This window comes from Dipteris shenzhenensis, chromosome 10 (assembly GCF_047967505.1).
Source record: "Dipteris shenzhenensis isolate YYH24624 ecotype China chromosome 10, Dip_SZ_1.0, whole genome shotgun sequence".
Lineage (NCBI taxonomy): Eukaryota > Viridiplantae > Streptophyta > Polypodiopsida > Gleicheniales > Dipteridaceae > Dipteris > Dipteris shenzhenensis.
The window spans coordinates 52,915,184-52,939,454 of record NC_141605.1 but is presented as its reverse complement, the minus strand read 5'-3'; the positions used below and the strand labels follow the sequence as shown (position 1 = coordinate 52,939,454).

General features: G+C 46.3%; 1 protein-coding gene across 5 annotated transcripts in view; it reads right to left on the bottom strand.

Moving 5' to 3' along the window:
• LOC147897970 (uncharacterized) overlaps positions 1-24,271 on the bottom strand; it is a 196,590-nt gene that overhangs the window by 138,276 nt on the left and 34,043 nt on the right. For all 5 annotated transcript variants that reach the window (XM_087380521.1, XM_087380520.1, XM_087380524.1 and 2 more), the window contains exons 6-7: positions 13,012-13,094; positions 12,700-12,831 (exon numbers count right to left, since the gene is read on the bottom strand). In XM_087380521.1, the coding sequence (XP_087236647.1) occupies positions 12,700-12,831; positions 13,012-13,094 (215 nt within the window). The remainder of the gene's footprint in view (positions 1-12,699; positions 12,832-13,011; positions 13,095-24,271) is intronic.

Genomic DNA, 24,271 nt, shown 5'->3' with positions numbered 1-24,271 from the left:
TGCCATAATGTTGTATCCATGAGAGAAGATGAGGCTCGCCACTCGAGAAACTCCACCAGAAGTCCTTAGAGTTGTTACTAAAAACAAAACTAAAGGACAAATTAATGTAATGGGGTGTACCAAGGGTTGTGTGTTGGTTAGTGTGACCAAGTTTGGTTGTAGAAGGTTCTAGGTGTGATTGAGAGATTGTTTATTCAAGAGTGGAGAGCCCAATATATAGGCACCAAGATACATCCAGTGAACATCATAGATGATGTCATAGTAGAAGTCACAAAGATCCTATAATCATGCCACCCTCCTTGTATCTTGGTGCCTATATATTAGGCTCTCCACTCTTGAATAAACAATCTCTCCATTTGCTTCATTCCATTGTCTCCTTGCTGTTGTTCTATCATGTGGTATCAGAGCCACGTCCACCCTCCTTGAGTCCTCTTTGATTCCCTAGATTCTCCTAGATTCTTCATCTTCCCCAAATGAAGTTTCCTCTTCCACCTTCCTTCTTGGTTTTCCTTAAGCTTGTTCTCCCAATCTAGGCGACCATTGCCCGAGCCCTTTTTGTTGTAGCTTCCCCTCACTAGGGCGCACGTCCACCCTGAAGGATTTCTGAAGCTAGTCCTCCTACAGCCCGGCATTGCTTGATTACAGCCTGTGCTTCTACCTCGCCATTCCTCCTGTGTGCTTAGAATCTCGACTCAAGCTCTTGGCTCCAGCTTAGCAATGCTATGAGCAAGCTCCTCATGACTTTTGAGCTCTAATGGTGCTATAGTCGAGCTGCTACAGTCCGTTTTCTTCCAGATATAGGCAGTTTTCTCCTGGGTGACATCGCGTTTTATTTCACGTCTCCTTCCTGCTGGAAGTTGTCCTCAGTGGAGGCTTTCATTTGCTTCCAAAAGTCCCTTGTTTGCTGCTTTCTACCTCCACAATTTCGGCCTACAGCTGCAGATCTCTCATTTTGGGAAAAACTCAAAAATCTCAGTCAAAGTTTGACTTCTGCTGTTCATTGACCAGTCAGAATTTAATTTTATATATGTTTTAGTTTGCTGAACTGTCAAATCAGTGTTTTGACTGAGCATTATTCAGCTATGAAATCTCCAAGTCTCATTGTCATTTATTTTTATGGGGATGATTGCATAGTCATACTTGTTTGCATGGCATTGTACGGGAATAGACACTGCCATTGTTGGTAAGACCTTCCCAATGGCCAGCTCTTCAAAGATAGATAAGTTTGAGGGAGAGGGTTTTCATACTTGGCAGACCAAACAAAAATTTATTCTCATGAAAAAGGGAATCTGGATTATTGCTAATGGAAAGGAAAATAAACCCAATACCAGGGAAGGAGAGGCATCATGGTTACCTAAGGATGAAAAGGCACTAGCCATAATTGCTCTTGGATTGAGTGATTCTTTTATCCACCAACATTGATGGCTGTGAGATTGCTCATGCTGCATGGAGTCATCTTGAGCTTGTCTTTGGAGCATAGGGGAAGTGTTCCAAGTTTAGCTTGCTCATCAAATTCTTTGATCTAAAATTGGATAGAGGAGAATCCATCTCTTCACATTTAAACTCCATGAAGAGCATACTGACTCAATTAGCTAGCATCAAGTTTAATCTTGATGATGACATTGTAATTGCTATCTTACTCAAAATCCTAACTGAGGAATATAGCACTATTATCACTCTCACCAATATACCGGAGATTAGTTTGGTGGAAATTGAGGCATCCCTCTTGGAAGAGGAAAGGAAAATCAAATAGAGGAATGACTACAAAGAACATGGGGCATATTTGGCCAAAAGCAACTTCAAGGGATCCACCAGCAAGAGCAAGATAAAGTGCAACTTTTGTGGAAAACCTGGACATTTTGAGAAAGAGTACTATGCAAAGAAGAAATGTGCTCCTCCTCCTCCACCCCATTGCGTCCTGGAGCTGACTCGAATGCATAAAAATATGTGATGGCCGCTGTCTGTGGTCAGCCTCTACATCCTGTGGTGTGATCGCCTCCTACTGCTCTCTGATCTACCGTAGCAAGGTCTCCCTGTGTCGGTGCATCTCAAGCAGGTAGAGCCCAATGTAGACCTGGTCATGGAAATGGATCAAGCGTGATAGTGGGCCGAAGCCACTCCCGTCCTGATAGAGGCAGTGGTATCGTCCCCGGATCTCGTAGTAGGCTGGGCAGGTGCAAAGAAAGTGTTCCTCTATCTCAACCACTCCCAGTGTGCATAGCGTGCAGGTCCGCGCTACTCTCTAGGTATACGTGTTGCTCTCCTTGTCTCAATCCTTAGCTGATGGGATGAAACCCACATCTACCCAATGGCGATCCTCAGCGCATGTGAGACTCTTTTGTCCTTGAGATATAGGGGTTTGACAATGAATCTCTCCTCTGAGACATTCAGTAAATTGTCATGGTAGAATTGTGTCTTGGTGGGAAGCTCCTGATCTCCCCCCCAAGCTCGAGACGTGTGGAGATTGAGAAGATCTAACCGTATGATACGGTTAATCTCGTCTCACAGAATCGACTCAGTGGGTGCATCCAAACTATACTGAAAGGAGGGGAGCCTGTCCATCTAAATCCCGTGTCTGGCAAACCATCTGAATATACGTGCATACCATGTGCCTGCCCCACGCTCAGCTAGTCGTTTGGATGACTTCAGAGCCAGCCTTGGTAGTCTTTAATGGGGTAAGTCCCAGACTCTGGATGAAAGTCACTGTCTGAAAGATGGCATCAATCTGTAGTGGTGTCATGGCGAACTCTGCTTGTACTATCTCATGCGGGACAGAGGGCTTGCTCTAAATCATCCTAGATCCCATGGTCACCTGTAACCGCTCAAATGTCTTCCACATTGCTATCAGTAGATCACATCCCCAGAAAGGTGCTGCATACATGGTAGTCGGTCGCACTAGCGTATCGAAAAGCTAGCACTTCGTCGATGGATCCTGGAAGTGTGCTTGGTCTCCAATCGGGCTAGGGCACCCCGTCCCCATGTGAGTCGTGCCTGGGCTGCATGTGTCATAGTGAAAAGGGGTCCTATGAAGATTGCTCCCAAATTAAAGTCAGAGAGAGAGAGAGAGAGAGAGAGAGAGAGAGAGAGAGAGAGAGAGAGAGAGAGAGAAAGAAAGAAAGAAAGAAATTTTATTAAAGGTCCACGGAAGGCCATACATGGCCTATGGGACACAAAATCATCCGAAAGGAAAATACATCATCAACGATGCGCCAACTAGGTGGCCTCATCGTAATACAGCTAAGATGCCAAAAATGGCTACAAAAATCCTAGATACAAAATGAAATGAAATAGAGTACCAAAAATGCCTAGATACAAAATGTAAAATATGAAATATGAGGAACATCGTCTTCCCTAAGGGGTCTGTGATCCAAAGAAATGATGGAAGTCATGGCCATCGACCATGCCTCCTGCCATGAGTGTGAAGATCTGGGCAAGTGTCAAGTGGGCTGCTGGCGGTGCCAAGTCTCCATGGAGCAATCTCCTCCGAAAATCTGCCATCATCCTCCGTCGTCTAGAAATAAAGCGACGGGTACGGCCTCTGTGTAAGATCATCCTGCGGTGCTGCCGGATCATGTCATATGTACATCCTCGGGGTGGAACCATCGGTGCTCTCTGGCAAGCTAGGCTATCTCTGTGCTCATGGTCCTGCGCCTCGTCCTGCTCCTCATGAATAACCAGGTCTCTGGCAGGGATGCGACGGTGCTCTCTGAGGAATCTCTCTCTGTATCTGGTGATCTCCCTGATGAACAACGCTAAGCAATACTGATCCTCATACTCCATAATCCGAGAGAGAGGTCCAAATCCGTGCCCAAATAAACAGTGAAATCTGCCACGGATCTCATAATATAAAGGGCATCTGCAAACAAAGTGCTCCTCAGTCTCCACCTCCCCCATAGTGCAACAAGGGCATATCCTAGTCTCTCGCCTGGGTCTATGTCCAGTAGCTGTACGACGCATCCTGCCGGCCTCAACGTCTAATCTGTGGGAAGATACCCTGAGCTGGCCCAAGGCAATCCTGAGTGAGTGCGACATATGAACGCCGATATATCCTTGGGATATGATGAAGCCATCCTCTGAAATCTTGAGAAAATGGTCACGATATGTGGCCATCTTCGTAGGAAGCTCCGTGGGATGAACCCAAGTGCGAAACGTTTGTAGCTGCAACAAATCTGCCCTGATAACCTGACTGAGCTCATGTCGAGTGAGAGGGAGGCGAGGGGCATCTATGCTGTATCGAAATGGTGGCAGCCTATCCATATCCAAGCCCAACGAGGTGAGCCATGTGGAGAGTGTGTGGTACCAACAAAAAGTATGACCTCTCTCCGCTAACATCTACGAGGATGTCAGTGCTAGCCACGGTAATCGTGCTCTGCCTGCTGCTGAGTCTCCGAGCGCCCTGATCTTATGCAAGTATGTAACTGACTGAAATGCTGCATCTAGCGCTAGGGGTGTAGCTCCGAACTCTGCGAGCATAATCTGATGCGGTACCATGGACTTCGCTCTGATCAATCTGGAGAACATGATGATCTGTAACCTCTCTACTCGTCTCCAATCTGCAACACTGAGATCTCCTGCCCAAAAGGGGCTAGCATACATGGCTGCAGGTCTCACCAGCATATCGAAAAGTAAGGACTTCGTGTCGGGATGCTGAAAATGTGACTGTGCACATTGCCTCTCGAGAAGAGCCAAGGCGGCATACCCTCTACTGATCCTATCTCGTGCTGCATGCGTCATGGAGAAGACTGGACCTCTAAATGTGGCACCCAAATATGTATACTCCCTGACTAGCTCCACCTCCTGCCCATCAAATGTGAAAGAGAACTCGCCTCTCCTATAAACCTGGTATGACGTGTTGAAGACCATGACTTTGGTCTTCCCAAGGTTTACAAACAACCCTCTGTCCTGACAAAAGCTGTGGAGTGCATGGAGATGTGCCTGTAAACCCTGCTGGGAGGAAGAAATAAGAACCACGTCATCTGCATAGAGGAGAATCGGTATCGTGGATCCTGCCAGTAAAGAACCTGTACCACCCATCGTCTGTATGTACGTCTCTAACTCATCGATATAGAGATCAAAGAGTGTCGGAGACAAAGGACACCCCTGCTTCACCCCTATCGTACTGCGTACTTCCCCTGACAGCCCCGCCCGTGTCCTGACTCTACCTGTGACTCTCTCATACAAGGCCATGATCGCCCATTGAATCTCCCCACAAAATCCCAAGTCACGAAGTCGCTGGAAGAGTCTGAAACGCGGCACAGTGTCAAATGCCTTTCTGAAGTCCACGAAGCAACAATAGAGCCGTTGCTTACGTGACTTCGCCTCCTCAATCAAAGCCCTGAGTGTGAAGATATGATCTAGAGTCGAGTGCTCTGCACGAAATCCTGCCTGCCCTCTAGTTCTCATACCTGTCGCCTCGGCATGGTCATTTATATGTCCTTCTAGAATGGTCGCATAAATCTTGGCCATGGCATGGCCAATCATAATGGTCCTGTAGTTCAACGCCTCCAAAGGATCCCCCGACTTGTGTATGGGTACTATAGTATTTTCTAGCCAACTAGGTGGAAGACCTGTACAAATGGACTCGTTAAAAAGACGGGAGAGGACTGTAGCTAAGGCATCAATCCCATGGGTTACATACTCCGCTTGCAATCCATCATGGTCCTTAGCTCTCCCAGTCTTCAAACGATGAACTGCTGCTCGGACACTACTAGATGAGAATAAGGCAGAGGAGGTGGGTCTACGCACATGGGATAAGTCGATCTGTGGTTGGTCTGGAATATCATATAAAGTGGAAGTATAGGCAAGCCAAACCTGTGGGTCTGTAAGAGGAGTTTGAGATTTCAAGCGAAGGAATTTCTTCCAGAATTCCTTGGAATCACAGCTGAAAAGTAAACTTCTCAGCTCCTCATTCCGGGCTAGAAATTGGCACTTTTTGCATCGCACCAAACGCTTGTAACTCTTCTTGGTCTCAACCAGGAGGGGAGACTTCTCCTGTGTCTCAAGGCGAAGCTTCCTGCGGAGTTCTTTACACTCCTCATCATACCATCTATTACAAGGCACAAGACCGACTGGTGGAGGACCGGATGTGTGGCAAGTGACAGGGAAGGACTTGTGGGCTGCCAAGATGATGGAGGTATGTACAAGGTCCCACCGATCCTGTGTGGAGGGTAGGGCATCGAGAAGGTGCGAACGGAGAAGACTACTCAGGTGCTGGCTATAAATATCATCGAACTGGTGGTCAAAATGAACCTCATAGTATGGCTGACGCTCATGATGTCTAGAAGGGGGGGCATGAGGAATCTGGGTAAGAATAAAGTGCAGACGTGCATGATCGGCTGAAGGCATAAGAGGGTCGACTGTGAGGTTATGTACAAAAGGGATTAAAGTCGGGGGACCCAAGACGTAATCAATGACGCTCGTACCACCACCCGCGAAGGGAGAACATGTGGCTGTGGATGAATGCGGCCACTGTCGAAGTCCATTGTCGAAGTCCATTATAAATGACCATGCCATGCGATGAGAGAAGCTCCAATAGGCGATGTCCCTGACCTGTCACCTCTACTCCTCTATCTGAAGATAAGCGTGGAAAACTCTCATCTGGGGCAGCTGGAACTAAGACTGGATCCTCAGCAAAGTCCAAAATCTCTGCCTGTCTGTCTGATGTCCTCGCGTTGAAGTCTCCTAAAAGGATGACCTCTCCGCGGCGTGAGTACTCCAATACATCGGCTGACAAATCCTCAAAAGGTGACTGTCCTGGTCCATCTGAGGCATAACGAGACTGTCTCGGGGGAAAGTAGCATACTGCAATAAACAAGTCTCTCTGGGGGGGTCTCCTGATCCGTACCCAAAGATATCTGGCCCGATGGTCTCTTCTCACGACTGTGAGTATCGATCTGAGATGCTCTCTATAAAAAACTGCCACACCGCCAGATCCTCTGACTCCTCCTGATCGTCTAGTCTGCTATCGAAAGACAGACTCCCAGGCATACCCTGTCACCTGCGGCAAGCCTCTCTCTGGGCTCTCATGGGTCTCTGTAAAGAAGACGATGTCCTGATCAAAAAAGGCCTCTCGTAAGTTGCCAGGCTGAGCTGTGAGGGAACCATTACAGTTCCAAACTGCGAAACTCAAGCTATCTGGCAGGCTACGTGTCCCATAGGCCTCGTGTCGTCAACTATGGGCTCCAGCCGGTCTAGATCGCATAGCTCCTATCAAAAGTCTGCCCTCTCTGATCACGGCCCACTTGCCCTCATGACGGGCAACATCCCTCTATGCAATGAGACATCTATGCTCCTCCAACTGAAGAGCTGTAAGGTCCTCATCCATGTGAATCTGTGGATGGTCCCTCAATCTGGATCTCCTCCGTAATACTGCGAGACGGGCCTCAGCATCTCTGAATCTGATGATAAGTGGCTGGTACTATGCTGGATCCCGGCCCACTCGATATGCAGCTACTATGCCATGATCCTGAACTCCGAGTGTCCCAGATATGAAATCTGTCTGGCATGACATGCACCATTTGTCTGCCATAGAATAGAGGGGACATCTCCAATATCTGCTGACGATATGAGGCATCCAAAAAGTGCACTTCATAAAAACCTCGAGAAGCAAAGTATACTCCTTCAACAAAGCAACCTCCCAACAAAGCCTGAACCCACTGAGCTACATCATTTGCTGAAGGTAACTTCCCAGGGAAGAAAATGATAACTGCTTGTTGAGAGAACTTCCGGAGAGGAGCGACCAATGAGGGCAGCTTCAGCCTATACTTAAGGGCCGGGGGAGGTTTGGCCCACTCCTTCCGGCTGTGGTGAAATTCATCCTTGAGCATGTCGAAAACATAGTGAGCATCTACAGAGGCTGAGGTAGAGAAATCGACTTGCTGTCTTTTGGAGTCCCGGGACAAGTCCTTCCGGGAATAACTTTTAAGATGGTCCTCCATGGAGGTAAGCAGGGCAAGATTGATGAAGTGGCAGAAAAAAACCAGAACTGTACGGCAGGGTTTGTACAGAGTAAACAGTACGGAAAAAGTGCAGGATTGTACGGGCAAGACGGGACTGTACGGACTGTACGGATATACGGAGGAGGCTGTACGGAAGAAACTGAACCGTACAGGGATGCTGACAAGGCACGCGGAGACTGTACGGAAGAAGCAGAACTGGATGGAGATGCTGACGGGGCACGGGGAGACTAGACTGTACGGAAGAGGACAGGGTTGTACGGACGTACGGAAGGGACTTCACACACACACACACACAGAGTCTCACATGCACTGAGGATCGCCATTGGGCAGATGCAGGTTTCATCCCATCAGCTGAGGATTGAGACAGGGAGAGCATCATGTATACCTAGAGAGCAACGGACCTGCACGCTATGCACACTAGGGGTGGCAGAGGAACACTTTCTTTGCATCTTCCCAACCTACTACAAGATCCGAGGACGATACCACTCTCTCTATCAGGATGGGAGTGGCTTCGACCCACTATCACGCTTGATCCATTTCCATGACCAGGTCTGCATTGGGCTCTATCTGCTTGAGATGTGCCGAAATAGGGAGACCTGGCTATGACAGATCAGAGAGTAGCAGGAGGCGATCACACCACACGATGCAGAGACTGACCACACACATCCGCACGTCATAGATTTTTATGCATTCGAGTTAGCTCCAGGACACAATGGGGTGGAGGAGGACGAGCTAGCTACGATGCGGGTAGTCTGGATTACCGAGAGAGGACTACAGAGGCCACCCACGACATGGAGAGCGTCCAAAGCACACTCAATTGAGGTTCGCCCTATCACAGCTTTCCTCAGAGGGGACTGCCCGAGTTCACTCTGAACATAGCTCAGCGGGTTCAGAGATCAAGGAGACCACACCCCCCTCTGACGCTGCAGTATGAGATAGACAGACAGACCCATATACGAGACATTTTTACCGTTAATCGACGAGCCACCACAATGCGGGCTTCGGTTTCTAAGTTTCCAGATTAAGTTCCAATTCTCAGCCTGCTCCAGATAGCAGATAGCACATGATATGATATGATATTTTTGTACTTGTTTTTTCTTGAGCCATTGAGCTCTCTTTATTTCAGCACAGTACTCAACAAAGGATCTTAGCGTGCCCTTTGCCTCAACCCCTTGTGGCTTGTATGAGTTTTTCTCTTTGGTGTCACTTTGTCCCATAGGCCCGTGAGGCCTTCCGTGGATGTTAATCTCTCTCTCTCTCTCTCCCCCGTAGTTTCTTCGACAATCTTACAAAGGGTACCAAAGTATGGATAGCTGAGGAGTTTACACAAGCTCAACTCAAGAATAATGCAACTAAATTAGCTAAAGTCAAGGCTTCCAGAAAGGATGGAAAATGGGCAGTTTACCATGAAGGTGTAGCCCTAATCAAAGAGTTTAAATCAAAACCAAAAGACTCTCAGTCTTAAACTGATGTATGGCTGTTTACTCTTTCAAACTATTATATAGGTACTCTAAATAATGTGGGTTGCTTTTGCACTCCTTGGGAGCTACCATGTGCCCTCCCTAAAGCAGATGTACTAGAGGGTTTCTTGCTGTTCCATAGACCTTTTGGTCTCCAGTGGATGGTAATACTCTCTCTCTCTCTCTCTCTCTCCGTCTGCCCCCCATCGCTCCGTCTACCCGCCGCTCCGCCTGCTTTTCCCGTCGCTCCTGTCCGTCACTCCCGTCACCTGCTCACTTGCCCTTTTAGCCTTAGCTGCAGCTAGCAACGTAGCTAGCTGCGCCACTAGCAGCCAGCCAACAGCGCTACCACCAGAAGCAGAACCGCCACCAACAGCGCCGCCACTATAGCAATTCCTTCACTTCACATCTTTGACAGTCCCTTGCTGATCACTTGTTCTCTGCTCCCTGCTCACCTTGGAGCAAGCTCCTAGGTTCTCTAATCTCGAGTTGGGGTAAACTCCCACCCCAACCCGAGGGTTAGGTTCAGCTAGGGAGTTCTACAGAAATAGCCAACATGGAATGGCCTACCCTCTCCTCCAAATCCCCCTCAACTCCATCAGCCTCAACTATTAGGACTCAGTACTCTACAGTTGCAGCCATGAGCGTATGCACACAATTACCAACAAGAAGGATCCAAATGACCCATCATTGGGCAACATGAACAGATTTATTATTTGCAGCAAGCAGTCAAAGAGTTAAGGCTTGAGCTAGCAAAAGTAAAAAGCCCGAGTTCAAGTTCTAGAGGGATCTGACAAGCAAGCAGTAATTGCTAAGGTGGTGAATTCATATAAGAATTCTCCTTCTACTCCTCAACTAGTCTCTACAGTCAAAGATATGGTTCATATTGAAGTACAATCAATCAAGAAAGAAGTGATTGAGGAGTTCGACACAAAGGCAAACAAGACTAATATCCAAGAAGAGATCAAAGAACACGAAGCCAGACACGATAATGCATTGAAGATTAGAGTGGGGGGGCACCCTGTTCAAAGATGATGACTCGTTCAGTGAGACTTTAGCAACATGTCAAAGCAGCCATGCCCAATATTGAATGGAAGGTTGATGATGATAATGATGATGATGATGATGATGACGGAGCAACTAATATCCGGCACTCCAGAGGACATGCTATCCTTACACTTAAGCTGCGAGATTCACGGATCAAACTTCTTCGACAATTGCACAAGTTGAAAGGGACCAAGATATGGATAGCTGAGGAACTTACACGAGCTCAATTAAAGAATAAGGCAACGGAATTAGCTAAAGTTGTGGGGCTGCTAGGAAGGATGTAAAATAGGCAGTTTACCGTCATGAAAGCATAGCACTAATCAAAAGTTTAAATCCAAACCAAAAGACTCTCAGTCTTAAACTGATGTATGGCTGATGACTCTTTCAGACTATTATGTTGGGGTTGCTTTTGCACTCCTTGGGAGCTGTCATGTGCCCTTCCTAAAGCAGATGTACTAGATGGTTTTTTGCTGTCCCCTAGACCTGTTGGTCTCCCGTGGACATTAATAGACTTTCTTTCTTTCTTTCTTTCTTTATCTGTGTGTATATTCCACTGCACTTTGACATGGTATCAGAGCTTTAGGTTGACTCTGAGATATTGTCGCCACCCATGTTCCTACCCTTATTGCATCGTGCATGGATCAAACCATTTCCTATGCCTTGATCTTTTGATGGTGTGGTGATTGCGCATGTAACATTGACAATAGAGCTCAAGGTCTCTAAAACCTTGGATCAAGAGAGCGCGAGGCGCAGATGGAAGTTTACTGAAGGCGTGGACAGCACAAGAAGAAAGTGACTAACAAAAGTGTGCTAAAGGCATGGGCAGTATGGGAAGAAGGCGACTTGTTGTTGAAGGTGGCCTATAGGTGTGGACTATTTGGGAGAAGGAGATCCTGGTGAAGAAGTCATCATGAGACCGCATTGTACTGATGAGGATGATGATGATGCCTCTACTAATGATATATGACTGTATTTTTAGGACTTAGCACTCAGCATGGGTGATGATGCTCACTTAGTAGCTCCACCCTTCTGCTTAACTCTCTCTCTCTCTCTCTCTCTGCTTAGTACCCGTCGTCCGTCGATGAAGGGTAGCCCTCCCGTCGTCCGTCGATCCATAGCGTAGCCCTCCCGTCGTCCGTCGATCCACAGCTTCCCGTCGTAGCCCTCCCGTCGTCCGTCGATCCATAGCGTAGCCCTCCCGTCGTCCGTCGATCCACAGCTTCCTCACCCTCTCTCCTCGTTGGGAGCCTCTCTCTCTCTCTCTCTCTCTTCGTTGCCGTCCGTCAGCCCTCTCGTCCGCTCGTCAGCCCAACTATCGTTCATCAACCAGCCCACCCCATCGTTCGTCTCCTTGACCCGATTGCGGGGATGGGTCCTGAAGGAGGTTTTGAAGTCCAGTCGCCTACTCTGATTCGCAAAGCTTCCGTGGGCAAAAGTTTGGAATGAAGCCATCGCAGAGGAAATCTTGGACTCGGAGGATCATAGCATCGTCGACCAAGGCACACATGTTCGTCTGTCTACAACGTTATTGGGGGATTTTTTTTGGTTAGCGATTTCGAAAGCATGCATTAGCAGACAATGATAGATGCAACGAGTTCTTTGACGAGGGAAGCTACTCGTCATCACAAGGTTATTTGATCAACGAGTCCCTTGATGAAGAAGGCCTTCGCACTTTTTGCCGGTTCTTCTCCGAGGTTGAAAAGCGTTGGCTCCCCTTCGAAGAAAAGTACGAAACCTGCAACTCCTACGCAGGACCTGCCATCAACAACACCGTGGAAGCTCGCTCTTACAAAGCCTGGAAGGTCACGATAGAGACGAAGCGCTCACGCTCATAGAAACAGCATATCTGCACGCTCCACATGGATAGACAGTGGCCAGAGGGAAAGAGAGCCCGTGACCTCAAGAAACACAGAATGTACAGAGAGGTTTCTCCTACAGAAATCAGCTAGCCAACTCCATAATCCGAGCATAGAGGACGATTGCAGCTTGCGTTGAGGCAGATTGGGGAAAATATTGCAGCTTGCTTTGAGGTGGATTGGAGATGTTTTCCTGAAGCAAGCCCACCAAACTTTCATTCAAGTGAAAGAAATCTACCGAAATCAAAGAAACCAGCCATTGTTTTTTAAATCTATATTTTGACTATCACATTAAAATACCACAAAAACTTGGAAATATCTCATTCTTGGCTTCATAAAACATAGCCCACCAGAACAGTGTTATATGATGTAAGAAACCTCGAAGTATCTCGTTCTTGGCGCAAAGCTTTCAGATCCTGCCGATAGCTTGACATCTTTTCATAGGCAAGCACCAAAATGTGTTCTCTAACTGTCCGGTTTTCCTTGGGAATAGCTAGGAGCTCTGAATACCTGGAAAACACAACTTCAATTTAAAACTACAAATGTATCCAAACAAACCTATATGTACAGAGCAATATTGCATCTACCTAAAGTGCCAAGATGACTAATTTTTAAGGTGAGAAGAACTTGCAGACACTCATACATTGTAATCACTTTCCAGCACCCATTGCCCATTTATTTAAGACTTACAAAGTCTCTGAGATGTTAAGATCGTGTAGCACATCCTTCAATGAGTTCATTTGTTCCTCTATAGATGGCATTTCAGCCTCTATCTGCAATTACCAAGTACACATTATAAGGTATGGTTTTGAAAAATGTTTCCAAAGCGTAACTGTTTTCTATGAGGACAATAATAGATTTGAAGAGATGTCCATGAAAACAACTGCCTTATGGCAGACAGAAAAGTTGAGCTCTGAACTTCAAAGGCAATAAGGTTTCAATCACAAACATAAATTGCATGTGAAAATTAAGGAGCTGCAAGTGAAGATTCTAGTCCTATAATCCTTTTCAACGTCATACTTACAATGTAAAAAGATAGTTTTCCACATTTTCAAATGAATTACAAGTTTATAGCAGCAAGTACTGAGTAGGTAGCATCTTTTATGTAGGAAATGCCATGGCTCAGTTCTTCACCACAGATTAGAATGATTCTCTGCAGGTCCATGGGCAGATCATAGAGTGGCACCTCTGGTATCATTTTAAGCGTTCCCCTCTTAAAGCACAAACTCGCCATGCACAAACGAGAGGCTCTTCTCCCCTTGACACCTCTGGTATCATTTTTATTGTTCCCCTCTTAGAGCACAAACTCACCATGCACAAACTCGGTTGGAAAAGTTTCTGCCAACCTCGTGTGGGAAACTCAAGGCAGGTTCCTTGCTGCAGATAAGAAAGTGAACAAATCTCACTTATGCCTGGCTCTTCTTCAACAGCATGGGTTCGACAAACAAGTTTGCACACTCGATCAATTCTACACTCAAATTGGATGGCCACTACAAACGAACTGTTGCTCCTCCTTTTGAAACTGCCTTCCAAGACTTACCACAATCTCAATGATTCCATCTAATGTAATCCCTCCTCTCATGCTATAATCGAAAGATGCTCTCATAGCAACGTTAGTTGAATGCACGAAAGAAATAAGAACAACACATTCAATAAACGAACGTACAATTTCATAACAGTGGAACATTCATTCACATAAACGCCACTCAAACACAGAATCGGAAGCAAAACATGAGAAATTTCATTATATCAATGAAATAAGAGAGCCGAATGCTTTTACAACAAGGTACAAACAGGGGAACAAAAGATCGCTTGTCTTCCTCCCATGTATTTTAGCTTGAGACTGACACACTCAAACACTCTCTTCCTTCTCTTGTACATTTTTTCCTGAACGCACAGTTCATATGTCCATGCATACACAACTCACACTTGCATAATTCTCACCTGCACGCAGGTGGTTGTGATACCAAGCGCCACATGCACCATTTTTTTCACAAGTAACATTTCAAATCATGACGTATCATCTTAACTGAAAATCGAAACCCTGCATATATTCTTGTCACTGCGTCCTTGACACAAGGTCAAGCTAAACCCCATGCAGCAGTTGCTTCAGTCCCTCTATCTTACCTCTCAACTAACTCAAGCTGTGCTAAGGAGTTGCTTGGCATTCTCCATGCACAACACTTGCCATTTGGCCCAATACTTTGGTGCCATTGTCCCACAAGGTACACTTCCAGGCGAGTTGCTTCTCCTTGCTCGCTGCGTACTGCTCCCCCCCTTCCCTCACTTCAGCCCCCGCCTTCCTCCGCCTCTCCTGCCCCCCTGCCCTCCCTCCCTATTTGGCTCCTTTCCCTCGCCTTCGGTGCGACCCCCCTCAGCTTCACGGGTGCCTCTGCCCCCCACCATGATGCGACTTCTCCACCTGCTGTACGGGTCAAGAGGGCTATAGCGCCCCCCTCGAAGTCGTTTGGAATGGCTGGGCAGCAGCAGCTGCTTGGGTCGTGGGCAGCCTGTTCAAAGCCCAGTGCTGGTGAGCTCCATTTGGAGCAATATTTGAGCCCCCAAGTCGCCCCTTGGTGGTCACCTATTGGACGTCATTGTCAAAGGCAGACACCTACTGGAACAAAAGGGCTTCATCAAAGGCAGACACCTACTAGAAGTTATTGTCACCTGTGGGAAGGATGTGAATCTGCCAAGGATACAAAGCAGGATGCCTGCTTTGACAAGGCATATGACGGACTTGAGTGGGACTTCATTATCCAGACCCTCCAAGAACTTGGACTAGAACAGGGCTTTGTCACTTATGTTAAACTTTTGCTCTCAAATGCCTCAGCAAAAGTCTGTGTCAATGGTCTCATGACAGAACCCTTCCTTCTCAAAAGGTCAATAAGGCAAGGGTGTCCACTTGCTCCCCTACCTTTTGCTTTAGCATTGGTTCACTTGGGTGGCTGCTGAGAGACCAAGTGGAAAAAGGTGAGCTCAAAAGTATTGAGCTCCCATCTGGTAAACATTTGATCAAACAGCAATTTGCTGATGACAGAACACTGACTCCTATAAACACTCCTCACGATGTCTCAGTTGTCCTAAAATGTTTGGATGTTTTCTACAATGATTCAGGTTCTCTGATTAATCACACCAAAAAAGGGTACTCCACCCTTTCTAGTCTACAACATGCCACTCTTGCTCAGCTTGGCTGCCACAACATCCCCAAGGGCATTGTCTTCAGACTGTTGGGGATCCCAATGGGCTTTGAAGTCTCCATGAAGGACAGGTGGGACTGGTTCATAGTCAGGTTCAGGGAAAAACAAGAGAGATGGAGGGGATATCAAGCAACCTGGCAAGAAGGAGAATGGTTCTTAATCATTGCATCTATCCTATTGCCATCTTCTGCATGTCCTGTTGGTGTCCCTTTGCAACTACCTTGGATAGTTTTCCAAGTTATGCAGATACTTCATGTGGGGAGGAAACAATAATGTCATAAAGATATCCAAAGTCAAATGGGAATTTTGTATAAGGCCAAAAGAAGAAGGGGGCCTGGGAGTAGTGGGCATCCAAGCCTCTGCCCATAAACTAGCTATAGCTTGGATTATCAAAGCTGTTCTGAACCCTAGTAAGGATTGGGCATAGCTTCTATTAAGAAACCTCCCTCTGTCACACCCATAAGGGCTCCTAAATGCTTCAAAGGGATACTCCAAGCTCTTTGCCTTGTGCAACCCAGAGCCCTGCACAAGTAAAGGAAGCCCCTTCTGGAAATCCATGTGGAAAGATTTTGAGGCCATCAAAGCAAACATTATATTCTCTGGTAAAGGTGGCTTCATGACCCTAGACTCAATTTGGGTCTCAGCAGTCATCAGGACCGCCCCTCTCTTTGACCTAGATTTTAAGAGGGCTAGCCTGTTATTCAAAAAGGGGCTTCAAAGTTGGGGACAACTCTGGGTCACAAGTAATTCAAATGGAAGACCTGGCAGGAAATCAGAAGGGAATTTAGATTAACAAACCAAGACCAGCATCTTGTCACCCAGTATGATATAGATGGGGACACTGTCTGGAAGGGGGGCACTATCTTGGTGTACTGAACTTCCCCCATCTCCTGCCTATACCCACCCCAAAGCAGGACATTGAGGAAATCTCAGGGGTTTTAAATAGGAGATGGAACACCTCTGATAGCCAATACGAATGGAAAAGAAGATTCAAAAACATATGGGATAAGAGGATACCTGAAAAACTTTGTCCTTCTTTGGCTTATCCTTCACAAAGCAGTGTGGGCAAACAACAAAGGTGTGATGGTCAATGCAAAAGATGCCCAGGACACAAAGAGATATCTTCCACCTTTTTGTTGCCTGTCTAGTAAGCTATAATTGTCTCGAAGGTAGTCAAGATACAACTTGGGGAACCCATCAACTAGAAAGCAATACTCCTTAGTGAACCACAGAAAACTAAGCAGAGCACTTGGATACTTGTTAGAGCAAGTCTCCAGGAACAACTTGCAGTTTAACAACCTCCTCATTAAATGCACAGGAAGCCTTTTGCAACTGGCTTGACAAATTCAGTTCCAAAGACAGCTTGCCTTCATGAAAATGTTGTTTAACTAGCAGGACTAACTTATGGCATGAGTAGGCATAGATAGAACTGGACCTTGACAGGTTGAACTACAATGAAGCCTACTTCCAACTCATCAAGGAGAGAGAAGAACGTGAGAGGAAGCATTTTGATTGTTCCCATTTCTAGACTGCAGGACAGAGTAGCAAACAACTCACTCATTTGTCAAGCTTGAAGAACAATGACCTGAATGCTCTCCTTTTGCTGTGTAAGTTTTCTTGTTACCATCAATAAGTTCTCTAATGTTTTCACCCTGAATATGATGATACCACCCTAAAGTCTACTAATGTTACACCCTGTTGGGTTTTTTGCTGATATCCCACTCCCGAGGAGCTATGTGAAACTCAATGTATAAACCTTGTTTTTTTAAGTAATTGCATTTCCAATAGATTGGCGTCTCAATCCACCAACAATGGTTGTTGAATGAACTAATTGTACCCCGGAGCTCCCTGGCTGCTCCTGCTACCCGCCCTCGCCGCCATCTCCCTCATCCCTCCAGCCCTCTTCTGCCTCCTCCTTCCCCGCAATCTCCCACCTCCTCCCCTGCCACCTTTCTGCCTCCATCTCACCCCCCTTCTCCGCATCCCCTTCCGCCTCCATCTCTCCCCTTCTCCGCCTCCTTCCCTACCCTCCTCTCCCCTGCTGCTGCCATCTCTCTCCTCCTGCCTGCCTTCTCCCTCCCCGCCTCCTTTGGTTCGACTCCCTCCCGCACTCTTCCTCCTTCTTCCCCGCCCTGTCCCTTCCACCCCGCCTTGGTACTCGTGCCTCGCCTCTAGGTTCGTGGCTTGTGGGTTGTGACTTAGAGCTGCCCACAAAGCCCCGTGTACCTTGGAGCAGCAACCTACACTAGGTGTTGCTTTAGTGAGCAGCCCGTGCTGCTCATAGCCCAGGGCAGGTACAGTCCCAGGAAGCAGGCTGGGCCTTTTTTTCCTTTTCCAAATGACCCCCTTGCAGCCTCCCAGCCCTTTCTCGACTCCTCCATCGACCCTTCGGCCTTGGGTGTGTTCGGGTTTGGGTCGCAAGGGCTTCTTTGAGGTGCCTCTTTCTCAAGGGCTCTCCCTAGCCTTTCTTGGGGGTGAGGCAGCTTCCCTGCCCACCTTCCAGATGGCATTTCCTTTTCTTTTTTTCCCTTCCTCGCAGTGGGAGTTTTGTGCTTGTTCGGAGAAAGAAAATCTTGGCGATGACCCTTGGTCTGGCCAGAGGGGCTCTATGATAGCACCCTTGAATTCACACAGCCGTTAAGGTTATTCTTTCTACACCCGGAAAGCAATAGGTGTAGACCTCCAGGTGGGTGGATGTCGCAAAATGGGAGCATGCGAAGGCCACCGTTTCAGCCACCATCTTGGAGCAGCAATAGGGGCCAATAAGGTTCTCAATGTCATAGTATGTGGCATTCCTCGCACAGCTACCATTCTCATGGATGACACGATCAACTTCGTGACTTCCACCCTAAGAGTTCAGGAGCATGGGATCAAGGGGGCCTGGTGCATAGTATGGGACCCCAAGTGAGAGCAGCCTCTCATCATTCGCTTCAGAGACGCACAGGCCGACCTAGTGGCACTACGTAGGTGATCAGCCTTGCGTGCCCATCCAGATATATTTTTAGATGAGGACCTCACACCCCTACAAGTGGAGGAGAGGCGTACCCTCATACAGTAGCGGGATGTTGCCCCCGCATGAAGGGGAAGCGGGCAGTAGTCCGAGAGGGGAAGCTTCTTATAGTCTTCGACGGGCACCTAGTGGTCCTCCTACATAGGGGGATGGGTGTCAGAAAGAGGAGATTGAGAGAGCAAGAGAGCTGAACGTCGATTTGCAATAGATGACGTGTAGTAATACTTGAAGAGGGAAAGGTTTTGTCTAAGTGACAAAACCTTATCCTTCACTAACCGTAGTTAGTAAACTAACTGTGGTTAGGGGGAAAATCTCAGAGGAGGGAAAAGTGCCCCTAACCTACTTATTACATTACATTGGTCACTGCTAGAATATAATAATAATTCTAACACCCCCCTGCAGTGCCAATGTCATGTACAAAGAAATGATCAATCACCAAAAGAGATAAGTTCAGGGCACTGCAAAATGCCTCAAACTTTTCACGTGGAAGTGCTTTGGTGAAGATGTCTGCAACATTGTCATGCGTTGACACATAGATCATACTGATCTCTCCTGCATGCAACTTCTCTCTAACATAGTGATAGTGAACCTCAATGTGCTTCGTGCGAGCATGAAACACAGGATTCTTTGCCACTGCTATAGCACTCTGACTATCAGTGAGAATCAGAGAAGGACCCTCTAATGAAAGATGAAGATCAGCAAACAAACGACGCAGCCAAACACATTCAACTGTCGCTGTAAAAGCTGCCCTATACTCAGCTTCACATGAGGAGGTAGCCACTGTAGATTGTTTCTTGCTCAACCAAGAAATGCAAGCATGTCCTAGAAAGAAACAATTTCCACTGGTGGACTGCCTAGTATCATAGTCTCCAGCCCAATCTAAGTCACTGTAAGCATGCATCTGCAAGTCACCCCCCCTGAAAACATCAAGCCAAAAGACTTTGTACCTTGCAAGTAACGGAAGATGCGTTTTACAGCATGCCAATGCATAATCTTTGGGCTGTGCATATACCTGCTCACCTGAGAAACTGAAAACTGAATATCAGGTCGTGTATTGCAGAGAAAAATGAGGCATCCAACAGCCTAGCTATAGAGTGTGACATCAATTGATTCACCTGCATCATGCATTGTAAGCTTCAGCCCCGGCTCCATTGGAGTGGACATAGGCTTGCAATCATGCATGTTGAATCTGTCCAAGAGTTTTTGAACATACTTGGACTGAGACATAACAATGCCACGTTTCTCTTGAATAAACTGGATCCCCAAAAAAAAATGTAACAAGCCCAAGTCTGACATATCAAATGTAGCTTTCAATTGGACTTTGAAATTTGCAATTACTTTCTCATTTGATCCGGTGAGTAGCATGTCATCTACATAAAGAATGATGACCAAAATATCCCACCCATCCTTCTTGATGTAGAGGGTGCTCTCAGTTGGACTATTGTGCAGCCCCTTGCTGGTTAGAAAGGCATCAATTTTGGCATACCATGCACGTGGGGCCTGTTTCAGCCCATACAAAGCTTTATTCAACTTGCATACCTGATGGGCATTTCCTGAAATTTCAAAGCCCGCCGGAGGTTGTTTGACATAAACCTCTTCCAACAAGTCTCCATTAAGGAAAGCTGTTTTAATGTCCAACTGATGAACATTCCATTCAAGATTTGCAGCCATTGCTATAACTAACCTGACGGTGGTCATTCTGAATGTAGGAGCAAAAGTCTCCTCATAATCTATGCCCTTTTTCTGAGCATATTCTTTTGCAACCAGCCTTGCCTTGTACCGATCAATGGACCCATCTGGCTTTCTTTTGACTTTGAAAACCCAACGTGTACCTATGGCATTCTTACCTGGTGGCAAATCCACGACATCCCAAGTCTGATTTTATGAATGGACTGCAATTCAGCGTGCATGGCATTCATCCAATGCACATTATCCTTTGCTTCTTCAAATGTCTCAGGCTCCTTATCAAGAAGAGTACCTGCATAAGCTGATTCAACTGAAAGAGCCCCCCCCATGTGCCTTACTGCACCTACGAGTCCTGCCAGGCAATGGAGCTTCAAGCTTACTCTCCCTGAGAGTTTGAAGCAACCAATGTGGGACTGTTTTGGCTGCGTGTATCTCTTGAATTTCTTGCCTGACAACTTCATCCACACCCTGAGGTTATACTAATTCAGCTGGGGGCTGAATCTGTACATGTGGATCTGGTGGAGGTTGCTGTAAATTCTAAGTTTCAGTGGGGGAACCAAATGCTATAGGAAGCATCCCCTCAAACACATCATCTGAAGAGGCTGGAATATGAAATTCAGCATGTGTATGTGCATAATTTTAAGACAATATAACATCTCTACTAACAAAAATCTTGCGTGTAGCAGGATTGATTGTAGAGACGATAGCCTTTGCTTTGTGAACTATATCCCACAAAAATGCATTTGAGTACCTTATCTGACAACTTGTGTCTGAACTCCACAGGCACGTGGGCATATGCAGCACAACCAAAAACTCTAAAATGGTCCACTGAAGGATTTCTCCCATGCCATGCCTCATAGGGAGTGATTGTCTTTAAAGCCTTTGTAGGAGACCGATTTAAAATATAGTTGGCACACATGAGGCCTTCCAACCAAAACCTGTGAGGCAACTTCTTACTTGTGAGCATGCATCTGTCCATTTCCATGGCGGTGCGATTCTTCTGCTCAGCTTTGCCATTCTGTTGAGGTGTAAACCTCACTGTAAGCTGTTGCATGATGCCTTTTTCTTTCAAAAATGTCTCAAATTCATGAGACATATACTCCCCCCCTCGATATGTTCGAAGTGTCTGCACCTTGAGTCCTGTCTCATTCTCAACCGTAGCCACAAAGTGTTTGAAATGCATAAACACTTCTGATTTTGCCTTGAGACCATAGACCCAAGTGTAGTTGGTAAAGTCATCTATGAATGTAACAAACTAGAGAGAACCCCCAAAAGCAGGTGTTCTCATGGGACCGCAGACATCACTGTGAATAAGCTGTAATTTCCGTGTAGCTTTCACTGCACCATCCTTTTTGAAGGGAAGTCTATGCATTTTGCCAAGAATGCAGCCTTCACATGCATGAGGAGGAGGCGACTCCAAGGGAGGCAATGCATCAACCATATCATGCCTCTGAAGTGTCATTAAGCTGCCATAGTTCATGTGCCCATACTTGGCATGCCATAACTCCGCATTCTGCATCGCAGCAGTGGGAGTGCTAACTGATAATGCAGGATGGATCTTCTTTCATATAGATCAAGCTGAAAAAGACCCTGATACAAAGTGTCAAACAACATCAAAGCATAGTCATTTTCTTTGTCTCTGACTGCACACTTGTCATCATAAAAAACAACCTGAAATCCTCCTCTATTGAGTGAGGACACTGAAAGCAAATTCTTCTTTATCCCAGGCACATAGAGTACATCTGAAATTCTGAAATCTGTGCCATCAGTGGATGTGAGAATAATGTCTCCCACTCCACACACTGAATAAGAAGAATTATTCGCACAAGTTACCTTCTTCTTGGTGGGTGACAAATGCAGAGTTACAAACAGACTCTTCTTGGAAGTGATGTGCTTTGAAGCACCACTGTCAAAATACCAAGTATGAAGTGTCTCATCAACACTAAAGGAGCATTCATTCTTTGAAGGATCGTAACTGCAAGTCAAGAAAGCATATGGGTCATCATCTTTAGTGTCTGTAATATCAGAACTACCCACTGAAAAATCTGAAGTGCAAGATAGAAAGGCATAGTGCTCTTCAACCAAGTTGGCTGCAACATCTCCTCCATCATGAGAATGTGGAACTGATGCATCTGACACAGCCATACCAGAATCCCTTTTCTTCTCTTTGGCTATGTGCTTCTTGCACTCTCCAATATAATAACCTGGCTTCTTGCAATAATGACAAATGCCCTTCTTTTTCTGCTTATTTGTATCACCCTTTGCCTTATAAGAAGGCTGTCCAGAATCAGCTTTATGTTGATGTGTGGGCTGATTGGCATGTGGCTTTTGCTGCCCTTTACCCTTGGCCTTAAATTTGGAGAGCATAGCATGCTCGCCAGCCCGTGTTGTCATATTTCTGCAAGTTTGTTCTTCCTGCAACAGAAGTCCTACCAACTCGTGAAAGGAGAGAGGATTGCTGCCCCCCCTCAATGACAAATTCAGCGAGGTGTGGAAACCGAGATAGGACTCAGAAGAGAGTTCAGAGTGGTGGTTATCATCTCTGAATCCGGAATGACTTCATCAATATTCAGCAATTGTTCCCTGAGGTCCTGAAGCTTTGTGAGGTGAGAATTCATGGAATCTCCCTCCTCCATATGTGTATGGGAAAGTTTTCGCTTCAGAAAGGAAACCTTGGCATCATTTCTTGCTGCAAACATACTCTAATATCTCCCAAGCTGCCATAGATGTCTTGCATGACCGAATATGAGGTATAATGAACCTCTTGACAGAAAGAGAAATTACTGAAAGAGCTTGTGCATCTCTAGAGTCCCATCTTTTCTGCTCTGCTGTGGGAGCTCCTGGAGCGGTTGCTCCAACCACCTGTGCTGCATTTGTACCTCCACCCCTGCCTCCAGCTGTAGGAGTGACAGGTGTAGTCGCTGTATCTGGTCTTGCTTCATCTCCATTGACATAATCCCAAAGATGTCTGCCAACCAAGATATTGCGAACCATGAAACTCCACAAGGAGTAGTTGGTGCCATTCAACTTATCCTCCTGTGTGAGAACCCCGAACACCTCATTTGAGTTGTTCTGAGTCATTTTCACCAGATAATCTCAAAAATACAGCAAATTGACCAAGTGAAATCCCTTCCTGGGATATAAAATGCACAAGTAAAATCTGCAAAGAAAAAAATATGCCCAGAGTGACAAATACTGTCACAGCCTGTCAAAGGCTCAGAATGCACTTCAATTATCCTACAAATCTCTCAAAACTTCCAAAAAAACATTGCAATGTCTGCAATGTCACTCAAAATGAGTCCAAAATTACCTGCAACAGTCCCAAAATGCCTATACACTGCCAAATTGCATCAGAATGTCAAAAGCCCCAATTTCTTCAAGGAAATTGCATCCAAAAGAGGACAAATTACCTGAAAGCCCCAAAGATGCAAGAAATTGCAGTGCAAAACTAAAAGCCCCAAATTCTGAGCTGAAATTGAGCCAAATTTCACCCAAATAGTATCTCCTGCAAAAGCCCCAAATTCTTGGACAATCTTTGCAATTTGCTTGCAATGTGTGCCAAAAAATGGATAGAAGCCTCAAGCTTCAAAATGAAATTGAGCACAACTTGGGGCAGTTTGACAAAAGCCCCAAATTTAACAAAATGCCCAACTTTCTTCTCAAATCAGCCTGCCCAAATTGAAATGCATAGTTGCCTGCAAATAGTCTGCAAAGAAAATCTGCTCCAAAACAAAATCTGCTAGAACAGAATTGTAGGAATCAGCAAAAACAGATGTATCCTGTACGGACAGCAACGACACGACTGACAGTCCGTACAATTGTACAGCAGATAATTGTACGGGGCTGCTGTTGTACGGAAGTACGGCTGGTGCTGAATGGATGTACGGTTGGCTGACGTAGAACTGTACGGCTCTGCACGAGTGGTTGACGTAGGAGAGTACGGACAGTCAGCGCAAATACTATACGGATAGCAGGTATGGACTCCACGTGTGGCTGTACGGCGAATGTACGGACAGCAAACTCAAAATCCGTACAGCATACGGACGTTGTACGG